Here is a 22,668-nt window from a genome sequence, read left to right on the forward strand (position 1 = left end):
AGTAAACGGTGTCGATCAATTCTCTGTGTCTTGTTTATGTTCGGATATTGTACGTGTGATCTCCGCTTTATGAGAGAAACCAGTCTTTCACTGATTGTACGTTTCACTAATCCTCCATTGTTACATCACAAATAAATTGACCACAAACGAAATGATCACAGGTTACGTTGTTGTAGGAATAGTAGATTAATCTAATAGCACCGTATCTATATTTCTTAGACGGCTCAGTACTTACATTGCACAGCGCTCACTTTTATCATCCCACTTGTATCAACGAATATAGTTATTGCGTTTATATTCTCACGGATGTGTAGATGGATAGGTAGTGTATTGTACGATATCAATTTGTTTCATCTTCTCGAGGATTCGTGTTTAATCCTCAATTTTGGATGATAATAACAGACTGTAGCATGTAGCTAGCAGATACTCACGTATTTTATTATCAGTTATACGTGTTCGTGAGTGATACAACTCATTTTTGCATGTATTCAACTTTTTATGGGTTATTTGATTCAAGATAAATGGCCAATTAATCTGTCTTTCACGCAGCGAGCAAAATGTAATGACTTTGAATCATCACTGATACTTTGATAAATCAATTTGACTTGAATTGTGACTTGACTAGTGACTTGACTTGACTTGACTCGACTTGACTCGAGTCACCTCCAAAAAACGAGTGACTTGACTTGACTCGAGTCACTTTCGAAAATCGATTGACTTGACTTGACTCGAGTCAAAATGTGCAATGACTCGAGATGACTCGTGACTCAAAGTTAGTGACTTGATCCCAACACTGGCATGCATAATATGTAACACAAAGAATCATTTAACCACTGATACCGGTATGCTACCTCATGCTATAAGCCGATCAAAACGACAGCCAAACAGCCACGCCACTACATTCAAAATATAGTCCCTGTAGCATTAGCTAATCACGGCACATTCTATGATAGGGTTACCATACGTCCTCTAATAAGAGGATTCGTCCTCTTTTTTGACTTTTTTGAAAGTGTCCTCGGAGAACGCCCAAATATCCTCTTTTTTGAGATTTTGTCCACTTTTTTGAAAATGTTGGTCAAATTTAGTGCTGAATTCGACTGAGATGTTGTAAATCAGTATCGAAGTAACGTTCCGGCGGGTATTTCGGGAGCTGGGCCGGAAAGTTGACCTTTTTTTTAGTCAACCACCTGATAATGTGAAAGAATAACTGTATTTTGGGCGCTGAGCGAGAAGGTTGACCTTTTTTTTTAGTCAACCGACCACGAAGTGGGAAGAATTTACCAATTTTTGTGGATTTTCCTCTGGTTTTGCAAGTCTGAAAATTTGAAAAAGTGTCCTCTTTTGAGATTTCCAAAATATGGTAACCCAATTATATGACATTTCAAATGCGGCGACTAGCTCAGAGACTTCGCCTCAAACGTGATGGGTCTGCTACAGAGTAGTTCAATCACATTACTGTAGCCTGCCTAATATCATAAGACTTTAAAAATGACAGCTTAAAACATCTCTGCCAACTTTCCACTCGAGAACTCGCTTCAAAATGCGATGAGTCTGGTATCAGAAGCGAAATCGCAACAATCGTAGATTGTCACGTCGAGGGTAATCATCCAATCAAAACAATCGCCCATTGTTACATCAGGAATAATCGCGAATTTCTGTTTTGTGAGAGTCGGCCTGTAAGCTCTTGCAAGTGTTATGTACCAGACGAGGCCATGGATATCGTAGGCCCCGTGTCACGTCTGGAGTCCGTCCCATTTCTAGTAGTCTCTAGGCATTTCACTATGTAGTCCAGTGGTTTCCAAACTGTGTGTCGTGGCACACTAGTGTGTCGCTTACAGGCTTTTCGGTAGTAATCCACGTTTCAGTGATTTTGACCTGACTATCTCAACATTTTTGAGATGAGTCTGTTTGGTTATTATCGTAGTTGTCGACCCTCTTTGTCAATTCCAACATAATGGATGTAATAGTAGGATGAGGCTATATTTCATAAAAAAAATATAAAACAGATCCAGATATGATTCCCCTTGTTCATCATTAAATTGAAACAAAATATGGACGTGATTTCTTTAGATTATGGATGCATGGATGAGATCGATGACTCAAGTGATGAAACAGCACATTCGCCCCAGGTAGAAGTTGTTGATCCAATCGATGGATTCGCAATTTTAAGTAAAATGCTCGAAATTCTGGAACAAGAGGAAGAAAGAATACACAAAAAGAAAGGTAAGTAAAAAGCTAGTAACTATCATGTAAATGTATCATTTCCCAATATTCAACCTAGCCTGGGCTCTTCTGACCTCGGACTTATTGCTTCCAACGAAATCATGATCCCTTGAAATGAAAGTTTTCAATTTTTGAAATTTCATAAAACAGGTATTAATCTAATCTAGTGCTAGCTTCAGCTAGTGTCGTGCTAATTTCGAAAATAAAATTTTTGTCATGACAATGGAACTATCCAGAAACGGCCCCCAAAGTTTGAAAATCGGTATTATTCCAAACAATCGCTCGACGCATTTGGTCTTTGTTATGGTTATTGTGTTGCGGCTTTACCCATTGTTTGGATCAATACCGGTTCATTGTCAATTAGTCATGGAAAATTATCTTGAAATATGCAACATCCAGTAACTAATGCTCAATTTCTCAATCTATTCTTTTGAAACTGGCCACTCAAATATACGTTATCTGTTATGGTATACGAAAACTCAATGGATATAGGACTATTTCTTCCTGCATTGTACTGTTATGGCTAATATAACTCGTGTATAAACCTGTTAAAAATATTCAGTTTTTTATTCCCTCATGTTCATTGGGCAATGTTAGTCACATCTCTAAATACTTTGCGGCAATGTATAGCTTGACATAGCATTCAAGTGTTACAATGATGAAACCAAGTTACAGTATTTTTCATTCGATCCAATTTTTATACAACTTTGTTTTACTGCCGCTAAGTTCAAAAATATAAATATTTTTGTATCATCGATACTTTTTAATTTTTCATCCCTCCTTATTTTTTCTGAAAAATACCTTGCTTCGAAGGTGTTTGTGTTAAGTAATTCAGACCAACTAGAAATCATATATTAATAACGACTATATGTCATGTTGTCCGCCTTGAAGACAGTTTTTGTATGGTATGTTACTTTTCAATTTCCGTGTAGCGTCCAGTGGTTCTCAAACTGGGGGGTCGTGAAAGCATCCGAAAGAGGGCGCGAGGCTGCGATCAACTGGAAAAAATCGAGCACTTTGCGATTTACCTCCAATTCAAATTTATTGCTATGTGCATAGTCCAAATTTCATATTTAAGAATTCTCTCGTCAACAGCTATCATGCCATCAAACTATCCGTTGGTATTGCTAGCTTTCTGGTTGCATTTTGTGATATGACGATAAGGGCAGCGCGAAATTTTCACCATCATAAAGGGGGGCGTGTCTACAAAAGTTGGTGAACCACTGATGTAAACAAAAATGCGCTAGAAATAATTGAAATTAATGTTTCACATGACGTATTTTTAAAAGTATTTGGTACCAAACCTGGTTTTAACCCATGACCTCTATTGATTGGTAAAATGATTTTTAATTCAGCATTGAGAGCCTATTCTGTGATTTGACATTATAAATCTGCCTTAACGACACAGCTACCCTGTTTATATAGCTGTTGCTGTCGCATACAATGACGAAGCAATCACATTTCACGGCTGGGTGAGGGCGAAATCGCCAGTTTTAAAAATTCATGGCAATGAACAATTTAATTTTGAATAAATGCATTTTACTGCACTCAATGATAGACACCAGACCAGTCACACATCAAGTCGTTCGATTCCCTTTAAAATGGAAACGGAGTTTCAAATTTTTTATGTGCGTTCATACCACGTCAATCTACGAGGTATTTATTATTGTGACATTTAACATCCAGCAACACGCTCCAACCACAATGGCAGGGAAAATAGAAGTCGTAGAAGTTGGATCAAAATATTCGAGTAGTGTCAGCTGCCATCATCATACCCCTACGTTCTGTGGTGGGTTCGCACATGCAAGCTTCACTGCTACGAACAAGTGCAGTGTCTGAAAGTTACTTGGATAAGTCGTCTCTTTTCTTCCCTTGACCGTTCGATACTTGACTATGTCCACCATACAGACGTAATAAACTAATCATGATGTTTTTGTCTCTCTCCAAACTATTGAAAAGGACAGAACCCCTGTCGGAGCCCCTCATCCGACCTTCAGACAGTGTTGGGATCAAATCACTACCTTCGAGTCACGAGTCATTTCGAGTCATTGCAGATTTTGACTCGAGTCAAGTCAAGTCAATCGATTTTCACAGGTGACTCGAGTCAAGTCAAGTCACTCGTTTTGTGGAGGTGACTCGAGTCAAGTCGAGTCAAGTCAAGTCAAGTCAAGTCACGAGTCAAGTCACGATTCAAGTCAAATTGAATTTTCGAAGTATGAGTGATGATGCAAAGTCACTACATTTTGCTAACTGGGTGAAAGACATAATAATTGGCCATTTAATTAGAGTCTAATAACGAATATAAAGGTAAATATACATGCAAAAGGCGTTGTATCTCTCGCGCTGCTCATAAATTACGTGAGTAACTGCGTATATAGTTACATGTTACAGTCTGATATTATCAACCAAAATAGAGGATCGAATACAAAGCCTCGACAAGTTGAAACAAATTGATATGGTACAGTAGGTTACACTACCGATCTGCACACCCGCGAGAGTATAAACGCGCAATATTTGTTATTTCGATTTAAATTATATAAAAAAGGGTTGGTAAAAGTGAGCACCGCGTAATATATGCACTGAGCCGTCTAAGAAACAAAGATATGTCGCTATTAGATTATTATTCTACTACTACTACTACGACAACGTAAGCTGTGATCGTGTCGTTTGCGGTCAGTAAATTAAATCAGCAAATGACTGATTGCCCTCTCAAGTGGCATCGGCGTGTCGCGAAAAATCCAAACATGCATATACTGAGGTGATTTAATTTACACCGTTGACTTGAAATTGACTCGTAAATTTTGCTCCGAGTCACGAGTCAATTGGCATTTTCGAAGCGCCGAGTCAAGTCAAGTCAAGTCATTTTTGCAAAGTGACTCGAGTCAAGTCAAGTCATACGAAAAAGTTGACTCGAGTCTGACTCGAGTCAAGTCATGACTGGAGTAATCCCAACACTGCCTTCAGATAACGTCGACATCTGCAACATGCTACGTCTGGAGTCAATCCCATATGTGGTAGTCTCTAGGCATCCCAAAATCTAGTCCATTGATAGGTAGTGTAGTAGATCGCTGGTGATTCGCCATTGTGGTTTATGGGTGCGGCGGTGACCTGTCTCGAATCTCGTGTTGGTGAGCCCACCCTTTTACACCCCCTATCGGTGACATGGTGCCATGTGTTCTTATGGGATCTCCGGTGATGCCACCAGTGGCGGCCCGTGACAATATCGGGTGGTGGGGCAAGGGCTGCAAGCGACTTTTTATCAATATGACGTCACAGTGGCGTTTTTCAACGTTCAAAAGTAACTTAATGATGGTCACATGAATTTCCCGTAAACAATGATTTTTAGCGTATAGGTGCCGCGAGAGGTTTGCCGGTGCCGTGACTTGAAGTCAGGGCTGTGGAGTCGGTAAATTTTACCACCGACTCCGGCTCCGACTCCGACTCCACACATTTTCAATATACCGACTCCGACTCCGACTCCGACTCCTGAGTCTTTAAACGTACCGACTCCGACTCCGACTCCGACTCCTGGGTCTTTAAACGTACCGACTCCGACTCCCGACTCCGACTCCGACTCCAGCATTATTACCAATTTACCTCGAAAATTATATGCCAAATTGTCGGTTGAATGACTATCATACAACCATTAAACATATGCAAACATATGATTAACTGTGGCATGCTGAATTGTTTCATTGTGGCACAGCTCGAATTATCCACTATGCAATTAACATGAAATAAAGATTTGCTAAATATCCTTCCTTATTCAAGTTTTTATAACATGGACTCTCTAATATCCCTAAATGTGTGAATCATTCAAATATGGCAGATATCCAATCCTGTATAATAAAATGTAGATAAAAATTCCAAATGTAGCTATTGTGTATGACTCAGCAACTAATAAAGAAATTGAACTTACTAATTTTGTCATTACACAGTACACACTATCCTGATTACAAGCACAAACACTCTTACTACTAGTAATAGACATTGGTCATAAATGGAATGTAGTTAAGTAGTCAAAGACCATAGCCTATGTGTAGTCTACATGTAGGCTACTTAATCAAGTATTCAAGGATTGGGACTTGCAGTCTTTCTTAATCATTTGTTCGACCCAAACAGCTAAGCTACTCTACAAATATTTTTAATTTTGTCAAATGGGAAGCATCGTTTGGTCATATTTACATATTTTTACAATTTTACAAAACCAGCCGATGCATTTTCTCTGTCACAGTATCATTGTATAATTGCATCAATTTTGACTGCATCGCGAAAACGCATCTTGCTATTTTCTTCCCCTCTGCAACTGAGTTGTAATTTGCAAGTAATGCCTTTTATCTATATCAGGGGTGGGCAACTTTTTCGGCGAAAGGGACACCTGAGATTTACGAACCATTGCGCGGGCAACGGGAATGTTGATAACCTTTTTTTAGTCGTCGATAGGAGCGAACCGAATTATGAAACATTGCAAACAAGATTTATATTACTACGCTCTAAAATTGATAACATTATGTCATCCAACAGTGCAGTGCGCAATCAGACCCCGGTCGCGCGAAGCGCGAAATTTTTTTGCAAGATAACGACTGAATTAGGCTATAACCATATCAATAAATATGTCGCTAACATACATTGGGGGTCGCATCTGTATACCACTGGGCTCATTTGGCAAGGACAGGATTATTCGACGATATCAGTGAACATGCCTCTATCATTTTGTGCAAATGTTTTGTCGACGATCTCGCTGCGAGTGCACAAGCGAAGCCGTATCTCATAATTACGAATATAGTTAGACTCAATTCTGTGAAGAATATGTATTTATAATTTTTAAAAGGGGGCTCAAATACTGAATGCAAGAAATCTAGTGACAATGAATCATGCGAAGTACCGAGAAAAATTTCAAGTCAAATAAATCTGCTATGGAATATTCTACTTCATGGTCAATTGGTCATATACGAAGATCTGGGATAAATGTGGCTGTCCCCTGGATACGTCAATGCCTCAGAACTGTTGTTTTAGTCGTCATCATCAAATTTCTCGGTCATGCTAACCAATTTTTGGTTGGCCTTGCAATTGTACCTGATGTCATAAATAATTTCGAGAATTACCTCGCAGGCCACACCTAACCTTCTCGTGTGCCAAATTTGGCCTGCGTGCCACGGCCTGGCCGCAGCTGATCTGTATGGTTAATATTAACAGTGATTGGTGGTACATAAAAATTATATTGAAAATTCTTTGAAAGCAAATGTGTTCACGATAGAGAAGTTGGAGTCGGAGTCGGAGTCGAAATCATAGTCATTCTCACAAACTCCGACTCCGACTCCAGTCAGTATTTTCCCACCGACTCCGACTCCGACTCCGACTCCAGCTATTACAGTTTTCACGACTCCGACTCCGACTCCGACTCCATCAAGCGAAAATTACCCCGACTCCGACTCCGACTCCACCGACTCCGACTCCGACTCCACAGCCCTGCTTGAAGTGCGGTAACAAATGTTTTATTCATTGTTTTTTATTCAAATGATTATTTTACAAAATGTACGCGAACTAAGAATCGTTCCCATGCCACGAATCAATCACCAGGGTATCCTTAGTAGCATGCGTTATGATTTCGTGGTAGAGATTACGCAAGCGCCGAGTAAGACTATACCAAAACATACACAGACGAACTACTTACAAAGAGCATTCGCATGACACTTTGTGGCGTTATATTTGTACCATGCTCAGCAATTCTGTAAAGTGCTGCAGCGCCTCCGACCCGAATTGTATATGGTAGGATTCGCGTCCCGAAAGCGAGTCAAATCGATTTGCCCTAGTTTTTCTAAGCCCGTCCGAAAGTGTTTGGTACTAGATGCTGATGCGTTGCGACCAGGGGATAGGCAACCAAAGCGGTGGCACCCATAAACGTAAAACATTACAAAAAGCCAGCTGTTATCCATTGAAGATGAATTACGAGTCTGCCTGCCACCATTCAAGCAGGAATCCAAGCATTGTGTCAAAATGAAATGCGAGCACATATCGCATTAAATAATTTCATGAATAAATTATTTCATCTTGATGAATTTTTCACTTTTTTTCCCTCAGCCATAACAAAATATATCGGTAAATTAACTATCAGTGTGCCTCGAGTAAAAAGGATGAAAACCACTCACTTTTCCTTAGCCATAGACATGGTTGAGTTACCTGGGCTCACTTGATTGGAATTCTTCGGAAAGAACATGATGTGTACAGTCGTCCGCCCACCCGCATTAATTTATGTCTTGTTTAAGTATTGTGCGCGACGTGATTCTTATTAGCAAAATGTTCAATAACGAGTTTATTGAAATCTGGAATACCCAGAACCACATCGTTGTGAATCGAGAGAACAGCCGACGCATCAAGCCCATCTTGGCCCATCCTGTTTCTGAGAAAGGTCTTGATACGTTTCAATGTGCTGAAACTGCACTCGGATTCCGGGGATGAAATCGGGGTGGTCAAAATGATATTCAGAAAGCTAGTTACTGTAGCAAAGTTGATCGAAAGCGAATTTTCAACTAGGAATTTTGAAAGTTCACTAGTGGTTTTAACTTCCGAAAAAGATGTATTAGAATACCTACAAGTCAACTCGCTCTCCAACCGAGCAATGTCGATCATCGGGTAATAACGAGGCACGCTGCGCAGTAGTCCAGAAGGAATATGAATTTTGTATGCAGGGAAATTTCTCGGATTTAACAGGGGGGCGAAAGTAACCAACTGGTCACTATTAAGACGATGTTGGATTTGGGACATCAGTATGTCGCAACATTCGTAAGCCGCAACAAGCAGGTTTTGCACACTTATCCCACGACGAAAAAGCGCTGTGTCACCCGCGAAGTGTACACACAAAAATGTGCAATACACAATTGCGCAGTACTAGCATCGGCCATACGCGACTGAAAAGTGCTGTACAGTGTATCAACGTGCATGAAGATGTCACAAAAAAGCTTCAAAAAGAACAAACATTCTTCGTCTTCCAAGAGTCGTTTAAGCCCCGCCGCTTCACGTATGGAAGTATCATCCCAGACAGGAGAGCTCTCAATCACTGAGAAGCATTCCAGAAGCTCCACCCTACTATCTGACACACGTTGCACAAACTCTGGATTGGAAGTTCCACCGTCTTGAAACGCATCTAGGTAACCGGTGCTTGCATATGTCGCGCAATAGATCAGATCGGTTTGGCGAAACAGAGAAAAAGGAGGAGAACCCTGAAAGATTTGCAAATAATATCTTGACAGAAGATATTCCTAAGCAAATTTTTTTCACTACAAGATTGAGCTGATGCGCGTAGCAATGCAAAACATGCGCATGCGGGTAAACTTCTTTCATTAAAACGTGTACGCTATGTCGCGATCCGCTCATGACTGCTGCGCCGTCGTAGGTTTGCGCGATAAGTTTCGACTCAACTGAACAGGGCTGTAATGTTTTTTTTAATACGTAAGACATTCCGACAGCCGTGCGATCGTCAACAGCCACAAAGCTGTGGAATCGTTCGACTGGCATACCCAATTTCGTGAACCGAAAAATTACGACGAGCTGTGACAAACACGTAATGTCAGTTGTTTCGTCAGACTGAATAGATAGAAATTCAGCGTCAACAATCTCGGTAAACAAATGCTGTAGATCAGACCTAGGCAAAGTGCGGCCAGCGGGCCACATGCGGCCCGCGAAGCCATTCTGTGCGGCCCGCGAAAGGTTGCTTGGAATTCAAGACATAAAACATGCTTTTTGAATGACTAAAACCGTAGGCTGTATCAAATTCGTTTACTTTGAAGCCTGTTCATTAATATGCCACGATTACGCTGCCTACGTACCTCGCATGCGCAATCCAAATTCCAAATAAAGGCAATATGGCAAACTGCGAGTAGCAATTGGAGTTACATGAAATCACTCTTTCCCTGTAGTTTGATCCAAACCTTCTTTGTTGCCATTGTCACATTACGCATTATACGGCATGTGTTTCAAATTGTTACGTGATACGTTTCCAAATCCCTAATTCGTAAAACAAGTCAATCAGTACTCGCGATTACTATATGACTCATTATATCTATCGCCCATAATGAATTAACGAGCATGCCAAAAAAGAAACCCGCAAACTGAAATTCAAAGAAGGTTTAGACTTTAAAGCACTAAATATTTGTTTGTTGGAGTCAGGGTACGACCTTCCTTCTAGTGCAGTGGTTCCCAACCTGTGGTACGCGTACCACTAGTGGTACGCGAAGGTCTTCCAGGTGGTACGCGAGTAGATTCTGTTTTTTTCGACCGAAGGGAGTTATTAGTGCAGGTGGGGTTGATTTTAAGGTATTTTGTAGCATCGTCTCCTTGTATTCGATGCTAGCTTTTCACGCTATTCCCCAGCTGTAAATTTTCCCTTCTACGAGGGAGTGCGAGCAAGGATTTCCATCCCTATATACGACCATCAAGTCGAAGAAACGAAACCGACTTGTTGCGCCGATGCATGGCTTTCGATGCGCCTTGAGTAAACGTATGCCACGCATCGACCAGCTAGCGCAGGGACCGCCAACCCGTGGCCCGCGGGCCAAATGTGGCCCACGAGATAATTCTCGAAATTAGTTATATATATATTAAATTACTCAGGTAATTTACTGTGAACTTCTAAGGCCAACCTAAAACTTGATTAGTCTGACCCCGAAATTTGGGAGGTTGATGACTTATATACCAGTTCCGACGCACTTGGGTAGCAAGGGGCCAGCAAGATATTTTGTAGTTCTCCCTATATGACCATAAAGTAGAATATTTCGAGGTAGATTTATTTGACTTGATATTATTCTTAGCACTTCGCGCGATTTACTGTCACTCAATTTGTTGCTTTTTGTAGCCCCTCCTGAATATAAAACTACTCCCAATCTACTTAATTGACTATACTGGCAATTATGAGGAAACGTGCCGTATAACATTCGACTTCGCGTCTGCACTCGCAGAGATGAAGATGATCGGCAATGAAACTTTTGCACAAAATGATAGACCCATGTTCACAGCGAAATCGTCAATATTATTATGTTCGAATAATCCTGTGTTTGCCAAGTGAGCCCAGCAGTGGTATACAGACGTGACCCACAATATATGTAAGGGACATTAGTATTGGCCTAACTCATTCACTAACTATGAAAAGCTTTCGTGCTTCGCGCAGTTACTTCATGAGTGCACTATACACACTTACTTTTCATGACATAATTGTTATCGATTTTGATGCGTAGTAATATAAGTCTTGTTTTCATCATTACCTAATCCGGTTCGCTCCTATTGGGTGGCTGAAAAAATGTCATCAACATTCAAGTGGCCCGCGCAATGGTTCGCAAATCTCATGTGCCCTATGGTCGATAAGGTTAGCCGCCCCTTGCTATTGGAAAATAAACAAATGCAGCCATCGCATTGAATAAATCGACTTTTGTTGTTTGTTGTTAATTCATTAGGCTGTTCTTCTTGAGACTGATGGTGAAAAAACAATTCCATGCATCGCATTAGCCCTAATTGATAATGCCTAGTTTAATAGAATTTGTTGTTGCATCTCGCATAGGTCAAATACGTTCTTATGACGTAAAAAATGGTGGAAACATTTTTGACCGCCTTCGGCGCGCGTATCTTGTAGGTGGTACGCGAGCACCGCATAAAACCTCGAAATGGTACGTGGGTGGAAAAAGGTTGGGAAACACTGTTCTAGTGTTTGCAGAGCATGTCGCCGAGATTAAGGATTTTAATTAATGTCGGTCTTATGATAAAAAAAACACGAAACACTCGGTCAATGGAGGGTGGAGTTCAGAAAAACTGCAAGCTTCGCTCAACATCAAGGCTACTAAAGCAGCACAGTGCACACTGCTAGGAAGTCAGCGACCAAGAACATAAGCTTCGTACTCTATTGCATATACAATTCAGTGCAGAGGTTCTCGAACTGGGAGGCGTGAAATCATCAGTAGTGGGCGCGAAGCCGAAGTTTATTGATTTCTTTTCGCGCTACGCGCGATTTACCCCCATCTAACAGCTATATTGTTCTGTGTAATTGTCCGACTTTGATATTTCAGAATTACCTCATCAACAGCCATAAACTTCCATGTCATCAAACTATCCGTTGTGATTGCTAGCATTCTAATTGCACTTTTTAAAATTTTGTGATATCATGATAAGGGGCACGAAATTTTCACTATCATAAATGGAGGCGTGCCTAAAAAAGTTTGAGAACCTCTGTTTTAGAATCTTAATAGAAGAACGTGGATAGGGGTATAAAGAGAGTTACAAGGTATCATGTTTAACATTATTTCGAATCATGACGGCAAATATATATATTTTTAATTGATGGTCCCCTTCTCGTTACCTGACCTGAACATATTCACTGAGCAGCATATATTAACAATGAAATTTAGAAATGAAATTAAAATACGCTGGAGAACATAGCTAAAAATTTTCACTCAGCCCGCCAACGTATTTTCTACTTCTCATTTGGCCCGCGGAGGAAAATAATTGCCCACCCCTGCCTTATGTTGACCGAAACCCACAAAGTCCAATTATTGTCCATAGGCAGTATTTGTCAGTGAAGAAATACCAATCGGGAATGGGGGTCGTCTTTTTAGTTTGGTACGCTTCGGCGATTTCAATATCTTTTCACATAGCAGACGGGTGGTCACGAAATAACAACAGGTAACGAAGTAATTATACCAACGGGCCCTCCTGAATATTTCCAAGACAGTACCTCACTCAGCTCTAGCGGTAAAACTGAGTAGGCCACTACGTGGGCAGAGAGAGGTTAAAAAGTATAGCAATATATTTCCAATTACCAATATTATTGACCGATTAAATCATGAATCAGAAAAAAATTCCGCGCTTCGCGCGATTAGGCCACACACGCTGCTAATTAGTGTATACAAGACTTCTCGTGCATCGTGCATCTCGATGGGGCCTGGTATTGATATAAAAACGCGGATAGGGCTAAAGAGAGTTTAAAATATATCATGTTTAACATTGTTTCAAAATATGACTGCAAATAGATATTTTTTTGGGTAATTAGCCGTCACTTTGTCATTCCTCAATATCAACACACCCACTGAGCACCAATTCGTGTAATACACCGCTTCCAATTTAGAAATAAAATCAATACGCTGGATATTCTAAAATTTCTGACTCGGCCCGCCAACATATTTTTGCTTCTCATTTAGCCCGCGAAGAAAAATAATTGCCCACCCCTGTTATTGTTGGACTGCAGAATTGGAGCAGATGTATTATTCAGTGAATCTGTCTCCCAACCATCGAGATCTCTTCCGATTCTTGTTCTGGGAAAATATTATAGAAGGTGAGCTCATCGAGTATAAAATGAACGTTCACAGCTTCGGAATATCCAGCCGTCCAGGCTGTAGTATCTTCGCATCGATGAAGACTGCACAGTGCACAGTGCACAAGACAATAAGAAGGAATTCGGAGACTCAATTACTAAGGTAATATTGAGCAATTCCCATGTTGACGATATTTTATGTAGTGGAGATGATATTGCAATGATGGCATCCTATGCCTAATTGACAATGGACATGTGCAATCGTGGCGGCTTCAAACTCACAAAGCATGCTGCTAATCATCCGACGATTTCGAATCAAATTCCTACTGAGGAATGTTGTCTTGATGCAAAGAAGTTGGAAGGAGAGTACGCACTTCCTCCCATTTTGAGAACTCTTGGAGTTGAATGGTCAATAGAACATGACAGTTTCATATTTCGCATAACTTTGCAGGACCGTCCCATCACAAGACGAGGAATTTTGGCAACTGTTTCCAGTGTTTGGGATGCGCTGGGATTTCTCTGTCCTGTTTTTCTTGAAGGAAAACAGATATTGCAAGCAATTACCAAGGACAATCATGGTAGGGATGATGAAGTTCCAGAACAACAGCGTCCACGATGGTAAATGTGACGACTGGGATTACCAGAGTTTGCCGATCTTAAAATCTAGAGATGCTTCAAGCCTCCAGATTTTAGAAAATTGAAAAAGGTTGAGCTTCACCATTTCAGTGATGCCTCAAGTTATGCATATGGTCAGTGTACTTATTTGAGATTGATTGATGAGAATGACCGCATTCATTGCTCTCTTGTAATGGCAAAGGCAAGAGTTGCGTCATTGAAATCTGTCTCGACACCAAGAGTAGAGTTTACTGCAGCTTTGATGTCTGCAAGAATCAGTACAATTCTGAAAGAAGAGCTTGAATATGAAAATATGACTAAAATGGACCGACAGTAAAGTAGTAGGGATGGTGTGAACGTGAGGTTCACGTTCGCGTTCTGTGTGTGAACCTAGGGAATTGAGAGGTTCGCGTTCACAACAGAACCTTGGTAGGTTCTGCACTGTGAACCTTTTGGTAAATTGTAATTTTCACTCCATTATAAGATCTTTGGCTCAAATTTATTGCATTTCAACTGCGGGCCACTCCATGCATGGTGCTGGCAGCATAAAAACTCAACACTAAACGAGCATGCACCATGCACCTCGACAACCTTAAAAGTTTTACTTGCTTTGTTGCAAAAAGTTTCTCGGAATATCCAGCTTTCCGTTTGTGAATATTTAGTGACTCTCTGCAGTGAGCCTGACCCGCAATCGATATACGTAGTCAGCGAATGATGCTTAGTCAACCAATCAATGACATTGATGTCGTCTTTTGATGTAAAAAATCGAACGGTCGTACTGGGTCAATCTTGACTTCATATCTTTACTGTATCATTAAAACCAAATCCGTGCGATTAAGGTGCGTGCTACTGCTGCATAACTTGTTGTTTGTGGTATCGGTAGCGAGTATAGAAACCCGTTGTACACTCTGCTCAATATCAATGTAGCAATACTCAGACTCCGAACACATTGTCCGGTCTGGCTAAGACCGTTAAGGCGTAAGCTTATATTCCTTGGTAAGTCCTCGTCGAAATTGTTGGCAAAGCGACGGAATGTACTGATTTTATGCAATTATTATATCCTTTGATTACCGCGGTTGATACATTTAGCGACGTTTAAAACGCCGATATGTACTTCAGCATTGTGGCATTATGTGGGCCGAATCTTCGCTAGGTATCGTGTACATTAATATAGGTCATATTAGGCTATCACTTCATTGAAAGAAAGGTTTGGAATTAGCAATATGACGTCACTTGACGTCACGAGGTTCACGTTCGTGTTCACACAGAACCTTTCAAAAAGGTTCGCGTTCACACGAACCTGAACCTTTCAGAGGTTCACACCATCCCTAAAAAGTAGTTCTTGGATACATATCAAATGAATCAAAGAGATTTCACATAACGTTAACGCTAATCGCGTGCAAGATATTGTGACAAGAGTGATCCAGGGAATTGGTATTACATTGAGTCAATGTGCAATATTGCGGATGAAGTATGTCGTGGCATGAATCCGTCTGAAAGTGACAGCAACTTGTCGATTCGTGAATGGATCTGAATTTTTGTGGAATGGAAATTGAACTTGTTAAGAGCAAGTCAGCGCAGTGAATTGGCACAAAATGATCCTGAAGTGAGAAAAACTGTATTGAAAACAAAATGCCAGGAAGAGCTCAACTTGTCAGAGTTGATTGTGAGGTATTCCAGAAGGGAAAAATTCGTAAGATTTCTCATGGTTATGAGAAAATTCATGCAATCATTGAGAAGGAAGTCACCAACTGTGATTAAGCAACAGTTGCAACAGTTTGAAAGTAATTTCATTGTTGAAGATGCACATGGTGCGTAAATTGAATTGATCAAGATGGCTCAAAAAGAAGCCTATCCTGATGAAATTGAAGTTCTTGAAAGAAAACACAATTTGAAGAGGAGCTCTCCTTTTTATAAGTTGAAGCTGTGTTTGGATGCTAATGGAGTGTTACGAGTTGGTGGTTGGATGCTGCACATTTGTCTGAAGAATTGAAGCATCCTATGATTTTGCCCAAATAACACCATATTACGACATTGATGATCAGAGGTGTTCATGAAAGGACACATCATCAAGGAAGAGGCATAAAGCAGAGTGCCATCAGAAAAAATGGTTATTGGATAGTTGGTAGAAGATCTTCTGTTTCCACAGTGATTGCAAATTGTGTCACATGCAAGAGACGGAAGGGAAAGCAGATTATGGCTGATCTTCCATCCGATATAGATTGAAGTTGGCCTGCATTTTCGTTTTGTGCATTTGGACCTTTCATTATCAAGCAAGGAAAGGAGGCAGGAACTCAAGAGGTATGGAGTTCCGTTTACTTGTCTTACTAGCAGAGCAGTAAGAATTGAAGTAGCTCCAGACTGACAGTTTTATAAATGCGTTAAGACATTTTATATGTCTAAATGGACCAATCCGACAACTGAGATGCGATGGAGGACCTAATTTTATTGGAGCTTCAAGAGAGTTACAGCAATCATTTGAATTGATGGATGGAAATAAAGTTCGTGAGTTTCCCTTATCAGAAAACTGTGGTTATTTTCCATTCAAGCTGAATGAACCCTTGGCTAGTTCACAAGGAAGAGTTTGGAAACGTCAAATAAGATCGATTCGTGCTGTACTAAACACGCTTAAAATCAAAAATGGACAGCAATTGGCGAAGATTCTTTATCCACATTCATATCTGAAGCCGAGGCTATCGTCAACTGCAGACCTTTGACTGTGGAGAATTTATCAAGCATCGATGACCCGCTACCGTTGACACCGAATCATATACTGACTGGGAAGTCAGAGTTGGTTTTGCGATGGATGAGCATGATATTTACAGAGTTACTCTCCATCTATCAATTAGGAAGTATGCAATCATAGCCCGTGAGCTCCATCTCGCATTGCGTGGCAATGGAAGTTTATGCAAGTTGATCAGTGACAATCTACTATTCTCTTTGAAAGAGCGGCATGCTCTGCCCAGGTCAAAGATAAACCTAATATCATCCTTCCATCCTGGGTTCTGCATGTCTGACTTGGTGGATTGCACCAAGTTTTCGTAGTGTTTTACCACATCTTCTACAAATTTGTAGCTGTGAGTCGGATTTGTTGAAGACGTTGGGTTGAAGAACTCTGATACATGTTTTAAGACTCAAAAATATGATGTTGGCAACCAATATACTGTGGTTTCTCTAAAACAGTGTTTCTCAACCTGGTCGCCAGCGCCCCCCAAACAGCGATTTGGATTTTGAAGAGGGCGGGAACGCTCAGATGGCGATATTGGGCTGCTGGGCTCAAGGGACGATGAAGAAAAAGGGCGTCGAAGTTGAAGGTTCAGTAGGGACATAGGACTATACAGTTGAACAACAGTTGTATATATCCCTGTGTTCTCATTGCAAATTAACATTCGACGAAATCTGTCAAATCTCGAAATTTTTCGTCACGCTCCGCGCGATATATATTCCGACGATGTTTGCAATATGTTTCCATGAATGCAGTGGTTTATTATTATTCATGTAAAATGAATTTTGCGTACATTTGGATCGCCAATTTTCCATCAAAATATTCCCATCACACTAGCTCGGGTTATTCACCACACAATGTTTCGAGATACGTATTTTATTCCGCAACGCACATCGTGTCGAAATCGAAGGATGGGGCACTGTTCCACTTTTAAGAGCCCTTTGTACAAGATGCTTTGAAGGTTTTTGGTCGAAATGATACAGTAAATATAATTGTATTTGAGTGCTACAAAATCAAATCTCCAGAATATGTCTTCATCGTAACATAGAGGATGACACTGATTGGTGTTGTGACCCGCTACCTCACATGAACATATATGGCTTGCTCTGTTTGGAATACAAACAGTCATGCATATTAAAGTCAATAACTGGGTGCAGTACTAACTTCAATGTGAGCAAAGATCTCTTCCACTATCCAAGTGCATTTACTCTATAGTCACAGACCTAGTCAATTTTCGAAAAGGGGCGCTGCACCACTGATCTTAACCCTTGCTGATCATTAAACTTTGCAGTTGCAAAGCCGCAATAATTAGAGTACGATTTAAATCTCATAATCACGTACCACCCCTAAAACACAGATGCTAGATTTTGAATGTTGCCGGACCACTACACCGTTCAGAAGATGTGTCTAAACAGATAATGCTGCTCCGTTCTCTACTGTGAGTGAGGAGGTGTCGTATGTTGTTGCTGGGTACATTGGTAGAAGTACACTGGTACTCATGGTAAACTGGCGAAGATGTATTGCATCGTTTTGGCGGGCGCTTTGATTGTTATGATCGCTCCATGAAATTGGCGAGCCAAATGAAAGATTTTGACCTTAAAAGTCGAAATTTAGACATCTTTTACCTAAAAAAATTAATTGTTGAAATTCTATGTTACGGTGAGATTCATATGCTGTGGAAAATTGATGCCGCCTGAGAACGCAGCTCCGACCGCATAGACCAGTTATCAGTATTCGGCTGTGTCACCGCCATGCAGAGATAATATGGTTCCTGGGAGTAGAAGTATAGCTAAGCAAAGTATTATAGGTTTAGCTGGCTGGCTACTCAATCTGGAATCTTCTGGGTGCGATCTTCTTAAGACACATATATTACACAAGACATACGAATATATTTCAGACGTTGATACCAGTAGGTTTAGCAAATGAATCTCGTCGAGCACGGCTTACACGCGCTTATAAAGATTCAGGATAATTGAACAGGAAGTCATATTCGTATCGGAATATGGTGCTTGAAATACACAATGCTATGGCGGATTGGTGTACCGCACATACCCTCTCGACGTCGGATGAACAATTACAATCATTGCTGATCATTGTGCGCGACGGTGTCTGCATTCCGACTATTTAAAGGCGGCCTTTCTACCTGACGACTGCCAGCTTTTACCTGACGATCGACCGACGCTGCACGACCAACGCTGTTGATTTTATCCAATGTGTTATCCTTAGTCTGTTCGAGTTTATGTTGTACAATAAAGTGCTGGCCAACTATTCACCGACTCTCTGTTGCGGACCCTAGAGGGAACGCTGCGTATAGTCCATACCAAGTTAGCGTGCTCATAGCGCGCCATACTTTTGGTGACCCCGACGTGATCAGAGCCTGACGTGATCTACCGCCCGACGTGATCTACCGCCCGACGTGATCAGAGCCCGACGTGATGTCTACAAGAAGTCGCCGACGACGTGCCGTGCAAGATGAACGACAAGAGCTTGCTGCCCAGCCTTTCAACGCCCATTTGCGAGGAGCTATGCCTGTGGTGCACTTTTGGTCGCATGCACCGGAGTCCTGGTTTGTGTCTGCAGAAGCTGGATTCCAGTCTTATGGTGTCGACGATGATGTTGCCCGGTACAACTACGTTTTGCGCTGCCTTGATGGAAATCAACTTGAATCTATCCGAATGAGGCTTCCTGGCATCGAGAATCCCGATTGCTTTGAAATTTTACGCCAAATCCTGCTTGATGAATACACTGTCCCGCTACGAGATCGTGTTCAAGAGCTATATAGTGGACGCTGCCGTGGTTTGAAACCGTCAGAGATACTGAAGAAGCTGAGGAGTGCGACGGGAATGTCCCATGGAGGGCCTGGTGTCGATTGCTACCTCCGGGAAGCCTTCCTGCACCATTTGCCTGATTCCTTGGCCAATATTTTATCATCACACGTAACTGATACCGCGGATGAACTGGCTGTAAGAGCTGACAATATCTACGCCCGGGGGTCTCATCATACTAATCACCAAGCGCCCGGAAACCCTGACTTGTATCAGATGCGAAGAGAAATTTCAAGCCTGACTCGTGAAGTTAGACAGCTTCAATCTCGGCCACCTGTACGGGATACACCTCCTGTCTTTGTGCCTCCACGACCGACCTCTGCCGCTGGTGCGACGACTCGTCACCACCCTCGAGTTGAAGACCTGCATACCGACTCTAGGCATCGAAATCCCGTTCCTCGTAATGACTGGCGTACTGACGGCCCTCCGCGAAGCCGTGAATGCGGCCTCTGCTACTATCACGAACGGTTTGGTGATCGTGCACGAAATTGTCGCCTTGGTTGTGTACACTACGAATCTGCTCGTCCTTTTTTAGACAGAGGTACGGCGTAGGATTTCGTCCACGTCGTACAGATCCTTTGGTTGTTTCGCACAACTCTCGTGATGTCTCTCTATTACATGTACAGGACGAAATTTCTGGAACTCAGTTCTTAATAGATACAGGCGCATCCGTTTCACTCATGCCCAGCACATGGCACGATCGTCGTAACAAAGAACGTGGACCCAACCTGTATGCAACGAACGGCACCGCTATTCCGACTCGTGGTACGAAATCTCGCAAGATTCGACTCTCAAACGGATACACGTATGATTTTGTATTTTACGTAGCTGATACAAAGATTGCGATATTAGGAGCTGATTTCCTGGAAGAATTCTCTTTTGTAGTCGATATTAGGAATAACGTTATGTTGGACCCAAACTCAAATACTCTCGTGAGAGGTCGGAAGAAACGTGCGTCTGTTTTCGGCCTTAACTTAGTCTCGCCCCATCATAAGCAACCATATGCAGATATGTTGAAGGAATTCAAAGATTTGACCACACCGAAGATTGCGTCCCTACGTGGCAAGCATGGCACTGTACATCGGATATTGACTACTGGCGGTCCTGTGCGTTCGCGTTGTCGCCCATTACAGCCGTATTTGAGACGCAAGGTAAGGGAACGATTGGACAAGCTTTTAGCGTCCGGAGACATTGTCCGTTCAAAATCGCCGTATGCGTCACCTATTACCGTTGTCCCGAAAGGTGAAGATGACATTAGGATTTGCGTCGATTACCGTAAGTTAAACAATCAAACGATCAAAGATCGCTGGCCAGTCCCCTTTTTACGAGACTTCACTAACGAATTGCACGGTTGCAGCATATTCAGCAAGATTGATTTACAGAAAGCGTACCGTCAGATTCCTCTCCATCCCCAGGACCAAGAGAAGGCCGCGTTTATGTGCCCTGAAGGACTGTTTCAACCAACTACCATGCCGTTCGGATTGACGAATGCATGCAGCACTTTCAGCCGTTTTATCTCCGAGGTTACATCCGGAATCGAACATATTTTCGTGTTTTTAGATGACATTTTAATCGCCACCCGCACTGAACAGGAACATTTGACGACGCTCAGAACACTGTTTTCGAAGCTACGTGAGTTTGGTCTCGTTATTAACGTTGACAAGTGCGAATTTGGTAAAAAGGAGATAGAATTCCTTGGACATTTAGTTGGTCTCGAAGGAATCCGTCCCCTGCCTGCAAAGGTTGATGTGATAACAAATTACCCTCGCCCAGATAACGTAAAGCAACTACGATCCTTTCTTGGACTTGTGTGTTACTATCATCGATTTGTGAAAGACTACGCAACTATATTGAAGCCGCTCTACGATATAGCAAATCAATCATCCAACAAACGCAGACGTATTGTATGGTCGGACTCCGCATTGTCAGCATTCGACCGCATCAAATCTGATCTATCGGGTAATGCATTACTTGTCCATCCTATTCATGACTCGGACCTCTCTCTAGTCGTGGATGCAAGTGAAGTAGGAATGGGTGCAGTTCTGCAACAGCAACACAAAGGTATATGGTCACCTCTTGGGTTTTATTCGAAGACCCTTAATCGTACCCAACGAACGTATTCAGCATTCGATCGCGAGCTCTTAGGAGCGTATTCTGCTATTAAACATTTTCACGTACAATTGAAGGGCAGGAAATTTCAACTAGTCACAGATAATGATGGTCTTGTCAAAGCGTTGCAGAACCCTACTGAAAGACTCATTGCGCGCCAATCTAGACAATTAAGGTTCATCAAGGAGTTTACGAGCGACGTCCGCCACATCAAGGGGTCGCTGAACACTGCCGCCGACACTCTTTCAAGATTAGAAGTCAATGTGGTTTTCCCGGATACCGTACCGATTTCTCCACAGATGCTGTTTGACGCCCAGAAAGACGACGACGAATTGCGAGATCTACTGTCTAACTCCGACGAACATTCTTTGGATCTTGTGGAGGTAACAGTTGTAGGGTTGCATGGCCCCGTTATTTTCGACAGGTCGCTGCCTGGCAAACATCGCCCATTCGTACCGCATTCTTTGCGCGATGCAGTGCTCAACGGACTTCACAACATTTCCCACCCTAGCATTAGAGCAACTACGAAGCTCATAGCGGACCGGTACGTACGGCCTCATATGAAGCGGCACATAACTGAGTTTGTTCGACAGTGTCTTCCGTGTCAGCGCTCGAAGATAACCCGACATACTCGAACGCCAATAACCAACCTTCCACTGCCCTCTGAACGTTTTCATATCGTAAATGTTGATATCCTTTCCTTGCCTAACAGTTGCGGTTTTTCATATTTGTTGATGTGCATTGATAGATTTTCTCGTTGGCCGGAGTGTATCCCTATGTGTGATATGCGCACCCAGACAGTCATTGACGCTTTTAACCTCGGCTATATATCTAGATTCGGCGCACCCAGGAAACTTATAACTGATCGAGGTAGCCAA

General features: G+C 41.9%; 2 protein-coding genes across 3 annotated transcripts in view; both read left to right on the top strand.

Annotated features, from left to right (window-relative positions):
* LOC145440937 (lactadherin-like) overlaps positions 1–22,668 on the top strand; it is a 175,130-nt gene that overhangs the window by 66,490 nt on the left and 85,972 nt on the right. The window lies entirely within an intron of this gene.
* The window catches only part of LOC145440331 (uncharacterized), a 31,447-nt gene that overhangs the window by 4,633 nt on the left and 4,146 nt on the right, over positions 1–22,668 (top strand). For both annotated transcript variants that reach the window (XM_080317897.1, XM_080317898.1), the window contains exon 2: positions 2,071–2,223. In XM_080317897.1, the coding sequence (XP_080174023.1) occupies positions 2,071–2,223 (153 nt within the window). The remainder of the gene's footprint in view (positions 1–2,070; positions 2,224–22,668) is intronic.

This window comes from Botryllus schlosseri, chromosome 6 (assembly GCF_051294905.1).
Source record: "Botryllus schlosseri isolate E-star chromosome 6, Bs_hap1, whole genome shotgun sequence".
In the NCBI taxonomy this organism is placed as follows: domain Eukaryota; kingdom Metazoa; phylum Chordata; class Ascidiacea; order Stolidobranchia; family Styelidae; genus Botryllus; species Botryllus schlosseri.